The sequence below is a fragment of the Lupinus angustifolius genome, chromosome LG16 (genome assembly GCF_001865875.1).
Source record: "Lupinus angustifolius cultivar Tanjil chromosome LG16, LupAngTanjil_v1.0, whole genome shotgun sequence".
Lineage (NCBI taxonomy): Eukaryota > Viridiplantae > Streptophyta > Magnoliopsida > Fabales > Fabaceae > Lupinus > Lupinus angustifolius.
The window spans coordinates 16,799,666-16,807,846 of NC_032024.1; the positions used below are offsets into that span (position 1 = coordinate 16,799,666).

At 27.3% G+C, this 8,181-nt stretch overlaps 1 protein-coding gene across 1 annotated transcript; it reads left to right on the forward strand.

The window, feature by feature from the left end:
• Nucleotides 7,057-7,611, forward strand: LOC109329551. Its single transcript, XM_019563240.1, has one exon. The coding sequence runs from the start codon at nt 7,129-7,131 to the stop codon at nt 7,519-7,521; it is 393 nt and encodes a 130-aa protein (XP_019418785.1). The 5' UTR covers nt 7,057-7,128; the 3' UTR covers nt 7,522-7,611.

The following is an 8,181-nucleotide window of genomic DNA, read 5'->3' on the forward strand; positions in this document are numbered from 1 at the left end:
GAAGTTAACATTTCTTGATATATTACACTTCCATGTATTGAAAATTTTGCGTAAATATGCTACATTTGTGTGTAAATTAACCGATGCCCAAATGTAGGGTGATACCCTTCAATTTAGGGCTGGTAATGAATGAAGCTAAGGGGGTTGTACATGTACTCAAGCTTAATTCCATAAAATTTACTTTCATAGAACAAGACTAAATAGAAAAATGAGCTCATTTGATGTCTTAACTTTAGATCACTATGAGCACACTAGCAACTTGAGCTCATAACATATATGCACACAATAGTGCACTAATGGGTCATAATAGTATATTTGAGTAAGTACATTGTTCATTGACAATGGGAGTGAGTACTAGCTAAATATCTTCACATGTAGATTTGAAGTTTTTAAACTGTACAATGCAAGATACAGTAGAAAAAAGTATGATGTATGTCATATTTTTAGTTTTTAGAAATATTTTTGTAGAAAATGTTTAAATAGATGTCATGATTTTATTGGTTAGAAGAGATAACATATCTCCTGATATGAGAAGATATTTTATTCTCTTTTTAAAAAGCACGTGTATAAAAAATTCACCTTCCTCCAAGATGTACTTAATATGAATAGGTGGGTGCATTAACTAAGGTGTTTATGGTGCTTGTGTTAATCTGATGGTCCAAACGTTTAACATGAGCGAATATAATACTGTGACACGAATGGGCTCATTATTGGGGATGGGATGTTTCTGACCTAGCTAGCTATTTGAACGAGAGTTAAGAGCATCTCCGATAGCAAACAACTTTATTATTCTTATTTAGGTTATACACATTATTTTATAATTTATTACAACTCAACATCAAATAAGAACCATGTATATTTTTTTCTCACAATGACAAACATCATTCTTATTATTGTTTGGCTCCTACAACATTTACCTTTTTCCCATAACATATACATCTCTTCTCACTTTCCTTTGGTTAAGAACAACCAAGAGTTGTTCTTATTTAAGAACAAAAGTCAGGAAATAAGAACAACACAATGAAGAACAAAGTAAGAATGTTCTTATTTCGTTAAGAACAACCTTAAGAACAATCATTGTGATTGCTCTAACAATAAGATGTAATGTTTGTTTGCATTCCACATGACATTGACAAAAAGATGAGTAGACATAAACTAAAGTAGTTTGCCTAATGTAGATCATGAATTTAAATTTGGAGAATATTTTATTTGCTTGTAAGAATAAGACTGCTCACACCTAACTTTCTGAAACCAAATCCAGAAAATTAATTGTGTAAATTTTAATTTTAAAAAAAAAAATCATCAAACCCATTATGGATCTCACATTTAGTATTAGACAATAGTGTAGAGGACCCATGCCCCCTTAAACTACATTAGGCTAACAGTGATGAGTTTCCTACTTAGTAGGATGAGTAAGACTCTTTATATAGTAACTTTGTAAGGAAAGATATTGTCTCCAGGATTTGAACCTATAAAATTTAAATCATAAGATGAACAACCCTAACTTTGTGCCAAAACTCATCATCTATAAACTTCAATGTCTATATAACATTGTTCATACTTTTTTTGATTAATTTTTCACTCTCCTCCTTTCACTTTAATCACAAAAAAGAGACCCACCCACCTATGATGTCCCCATATACATATTTGTTATTGATGTTCAACATATATTGTTCTTATTAGAAGAGTAGAATCCAAGTAATTGAAATGTAGACTATTTGTTTGTTTTGTGGATATGGCACATGAATCATCCCTACATTCATTGCACTATTGGGACCACATCAACCAAGATGAGTTGTTGTTGCATACATCCATACCTATGACAAATTATTTTTCGTGGCCCATCCAATACTATAGATAGTGTGAGCAAGTTACAAAATATTTCATAATAAGATATAAATCGAGTGATATTGATACAATTTTATATTATCAAGTGTGCAAAAAAATGTTTATTATAAATGTAATGTATTTATTTTTTCCCGAAGTGTGCATGTATGCACCTCGACTTCATGTAGCTCGTCATTGATGATTATTATATAATCTATAACTAATCAACTCAATTATTTCTCCGATTTAAAATAAATCGTTTAATTTTAAATCATTAATTTATCATTTTTTTTGTGAGAGAATTTGGTTGAGTTGAGAACCTCATTGTATAAAAGTTTGTCCATGCCTACACCATGAATATGTACAAATCTGATCCTGTTTCCCTCATTAATGTCAAGTGGTCCTGGTCCTCACAATAATGATTCTAGACTTAAGGTTGTATCATGAGATCTTGGGATCCAACTGCAATATTGCAATATTATTATGAGTCATGACTATGTCATGTTGCAAATTGTAGTATAGTTTCAAATAATAATAAAATGATATATTTGTATCAGAACTATGTTCCGGTTACTAGAGCACATCCGTTGTTCTACTTTTTGTATCACTCTATGTATCATTATTTGTGATTAGTTGGAAAAAATTATAAATTAAAATTGCAATTATTAAATATTTTTCTTGTCAGTCATATATACTAGCATATTGAGTGACACAATGAGTGAGACAACAGATGTGGATTCGGGTAACACATTAAAAAATCAATTTTCAATTCCAAAAAAGTTTACCTTCAAATAAGAGTCGTATCTTCTCGAATACTAGAAAATCCAATACTAAAATGTGAACTCCAAATTAGTTTCAACATTTATTATATTTTTTAAACAATAATTTTGAAATCCGTAGCGGTAAAATTTTACAAAGTCACATACCACAATCTTATCCAATACTCGATCTCTTAGTATCCAACTTCCTCAAATATACATAACAAGAATATTTGCAATTACAGTGGTCATAAGTCCTAATCACAATTCAAAATCGTGTAGATATTATACTACTCACCGATGATCAAAAGCCCCTTCAGTGAAACCAACTTTTTTTTTCCAGAACTAATGGTTATTGTTCATATTCTAAAGTCCCCTATTTAATATTGGAAAAGTACATAAAGCTTTCCTAAATTTTATATATTTTTTTGTAAATAGTTATCATAAATTATTATTTTTAATTACTCATTAAACTTTATAAATTGTTGAAATTGATCAATATATAAATATATTGTTAAATTATTAGTAGATCAACAAGGAAATTGCTCCAATCACGCCCACGATAATAGTAATGTAACAATACATGTTAGTCATCATTGATATCCAGAAGAAATTGTCAACAAAATGTAAATAATTGGGAAGAAGATGATAAATAAATTTAGGAGTTAAAAATAATTTATACAACAATATTAATATATATAATTAAATAATAGTGATCTAATACTCGAATTTAAAATGAAATGCATGACAAAAAAATAAAAATTCATTGCAATTAATTTAATATCATAATCTTTATGCAGAGATCAATTTCACCAACAATTAGAATTTGGAAAGTAATTAAGAACAAAAAATAATTTATAATAACTTCTTGCAAAATACATAAAGTTTAAGAGTGGTTGCAATTTTTGTTAACTCTGGTAACCGTGTTTATTGATTAATGTGACTTATGGTTATTAAATCAATGTTTATGTTCAATTCATCATAAAAATTAAGATTATTATGAAAATTGGAGATTGGTATTTGGTTAATTAGGTTTACTTGCACTCAGACTAGAAATTGGAAATTTTATTCTTTTCTTTTTATTGCTTCATGAACTGTATATGTTCTAGTTAGTACTGAAATAAATCTCTAGTTGTGAGCACTAGCAAATCTTCTTAGGGGCAGGTGCAATATTGTAATATTGTAAGAGAAAAATATATAAATACATTTATATTATAAGAATTTTTACATTGTATCATCCATTATTTATTTTCAATTATTATTGACTATTCAAAAAATACAATTCAAATGAACGATGAATAATACATTAACTGTATATAAATCTCTAAACAATCGGTGCATAAATATTTTATTTTTTTTAAATTAATAAATGAAATTGGTATAGAAAATATTAATATGCATTTTTTTTAGAATGCGTGTATATTTTAATAGTTTCAGATCTCAATTTTTGTGAAGATCATGGGTCTCTACCTCGTAAAGTTGTGGTCAAGATTCATCACACATTACAAACATTATTAAACTAATATCCCATTTGTCCTATTCTCACACATGAAATGTCACATATATACTCACTCCAATATGATGATGATATAGTTTTGAGACACATGATTAAGAAATGATTCAATTTTTAATATATATATATACATATACATCAAGTTAAAGTTTTATATATTGGTAGAGTATTCACCATTATTTATATATTAACTATAATTAAATATTAAATAAAAATAACATATATGAATAGGGAATAATGTATTGGTTCATAAAAATATTTATACCTATAATATAAATACATAAATAATTTCTTTTTTCCAGGTAATTTTTTATTCTGAGGTCATTATTCATTGTGTCCATATTGGGTGACCAACATAAAATATTCCCTTGAGTGAATCAATCTCCTTGCAGCATGCACAACATCATTTGTATAAAATAGACAAGACATACTATTTTATTCCGTGTAACATGTTTTACATGATTAATTTGATTCATCTTTGTTATATTATTGAAGCGATACTTGTCGACAGAAACAATTATATATATATTAAAATGATTTCTTACCTAAAAAGTAAAAATTATCCTTATTATTATAAAAAAGATAGAGTATAATATTTATATACAGTTAGTACAAAAATTTATACATATCACATATAAATAATGAATAATTTATTGATAATGTGAAAAACTCTTATATAGTCGGTCGATAGAAATTTAAGTCTTATTTTATATGATGGAAATATTAGGTTATGGTAAGACGCAAGATGCATTGATATGTTTGTTGCTTTCAAGCAACAACTTCATTACTTATTATAGAACTAAGTCTAAAACCGACACTTAAACATCAAGAATTTGATTTAGACCTATACTCTAAAGTAATATATGCATATGAATTTTTTGCCAATGTAAAAATCTCAGTAATGAATAAGTTATAATTAAGTATTTTATAAACACTTCTTAAATCGGTAGATATGTTTAACTTAAAAGAACTTTATAGTCAAACTCATTAAAGTTTGTTGGTAAAAAATAAAGGTTCTGTTAATGAGTGCAGTGAGGGGCTGGTTAAGTCATTATGGAAATAATGCATTAAAATAACCTATTTTTAATTATTAATGTACATTAAATAATCAATTTCCAATACAAATATACACACATCAGTCTATATAAATTTATTTAGATTTAATATATGAAATACTTTAACATTCATATAAGCTTATGTTAGTCTAAAGTGTTTATAGACGTTTTGAATTCTAAGTGTGTTAGGTACTTTAAAATGTAAATGATGTAGTAAAGAAGTATCCATGTGAGAAGGGGTATGATTGAGTTAAATAATATATATATATATATAAATAAGTGTAAAAATATTCATCATTAACAAAATTAATGTCTTAACGTTTTGAGTAAAAATATAATATTAATATAATATTAAGCCTTTTTATATTATTCTTCACTGTCTCAGAAAATGCTTTAATTAATGGATGAAGATTTCCATATGCTTGAGCTCACTCAATCCTAACAAAGTGCTTGTAGATATTTTTCCTTTTTATTGAAATTACCATCCTATCCTTACTTTCATTAATATTTATTTCAAGCATGAGGGGCAATCTTGTGCAATACTGATGAGCTATTTATGCTAGTCAATCATAAACATAGGCTTGTATGTTTATCCAGGATCCTATATCCTAAAAGGATTATGTCCATATTTCTATAAATAAATTATACTGATACCCCCTGAGTTTTAGTAAAATTACATAAATCATTCTTCACTTTTCTACACCTACACAAATCTCCCATAATTTTTATACTTTCATTACACTGAATAAGAAATAAGTGTAATTTTTAAACAAAAAATATGATAAATGCAATTAAGTTGAACAAAATATGATATATTGTGTAGACAAGTCTAAATAATATACAAATCAATGTATATTTATTATTTTTTGTTACAAAATGCATCAACAATTCTAAAGAAATATTGTTTAAATCGCTCTTATAATATAGTGTAACGAACCAAAAATAATAAATAAATATTGACTCGTATATTATTTGGACTTTTCTCCACAATATATCATGTTTTGTTTAACTTAATTGCATTTATCACATTTTTTGTTTAAAAGATTACACTTGTTTCTTATGCAGGGCTGATCAGTGTAATGAAAGTATAAAAATTAGGGAAAATTTGTGTAAGTGTAAAAAAGTGAGGGGTAGTTTGTGTAATTTCACTAAAACTCAGGGGTCAGTGTAATTTACTTTATTTCTATTCAATAAAGTAATACTAAATAATATAAAATATTAATTTATGTTTTCTGTAAAAAAAAAATCTCTATAAAATAACACATTTTAATTGGTCTAAGACACAAATAGAAATATTATGCGAGAAAGAAAATTTTCATTCTTCTTGTATGTTGAATATATGTAGCAAAGTCTTCTACATTATTAGTGGGTTCAGAACTTGTTGAAATCCTTATTCACATGTTGCTCCCTTCACTATAGTTCTCTCTTTTTCTAGGATATTATCTATTAAAGAATAATGTTTTAAATTACAGATACAATCACATTTGTGTTCACACTTATTGTAATTGAGGTTATTGCGATAACCATATGGTCATTGCAATGTGAATTTTATGTGATTAAAAAAATAATTTTCAATTCGATGTAATCGGGTGTGGACTAATGCAGTTTAAATGAAATCTAATACAATTATATTATGACCACATCAATATTATTTTGTAATTGCAGGTATGACAGTCACCATAACTATAATATTGTAATCGCATCACATGATATGGTTCACAACTTAAAAGAAACTCACTCTCCAATACATGGAATAATATATTAATTGGTATAGGGAAAGAAAAAAAGAATAGGAAATGAGTTTGAACTTATTAATATTTTCCCATATTCTCTTTCTCCTCTCATTATATATTCATTATATATAGTATATAGTAAACTACCTCACTAGCCCCTAAGTCTTCTATGTATTATTTCTTCTTTTAATTTCTATATATATGCTCTTAGGTATAGTGTGTTAAGATATTTATTAAGCATCATGGATGGAGAAAAAAGGAAGAGAAAGATAGAGAATGAAGAAGAAAATGATGAGGATAAGAAGATGGAGAAGTTCTTTGCTTTGGTAAAGAGCACAAAAGATGTACTTGATCTACTTTCTAAGGAGAAAATAATGGATAAGAAGGTTGAAAATGATTATGAGAAAGCAAAGGGTACTTGGATCCCAAAGTTTCAACCAGAAGATTTCATTGATTATGGAGAATTTAGAAGGAGCAATGTTTCAATTACTCAACATTCAAGTTCTTCTGAGAGAGAGAAAGAGAAAGAATATTTTCAAGGAGGAGGAACTAGTGTAGCAGTGGCACCAGAAGCTGAAACTCAAGTTAAAGAAAAAGCTGGAAGTGATAATTTAAACTTAAATCTTTGTTTATGAGATTGATTAAGATTGTGTTAGTAATTAATCTAGTTTTCAATGATATTTCTATATAAATTTGTACCATGGAAAGGGAAATCATGATTCATTAATTGTGGAGGTATTTTCCATGTGCTTATTTATTTATCTGTCATTTTCACTCTCTATGTTTACAAAACATGAAGGATAATTGTGATTTTGGCACTTGATTTAGTTTGGGTTTAGCAACTAGAATATTCATTATTGACTAGTTTTATTCCTTCAATATTCCAATAATTTTGTTTTACTTTTTTGTACCCCTTCAGTCTATGAGTAAAAGACTAATCTTACTCGGAATGTGTGTTTGCCTTTCTCAATGATTGTCGATCGCAAGAATCGAATCTTTGATCCTTTTGGTTTTTTTGGAAATTTAGTGGAGTCTTATACTACTAGAATAACGTCTTGTTGGATTTATTTTACTCTATCTTGACTTAAGTGAGTCTTAACACCATAATTAACCATTTCAGCAATTAATAAAATCTAATATGATGCATGGGGTTTAGTCATATCATTAGATATTAAAACTAAATTTTTAATATTTTTATAGGCAAAAATTTTTAAGAGAAGGGATGGGAAAATTATATAATTGTTAGAGCTTAAACTCTCAAATGCTTCACAATTTATCTCCTGCTGCTCTTTCAG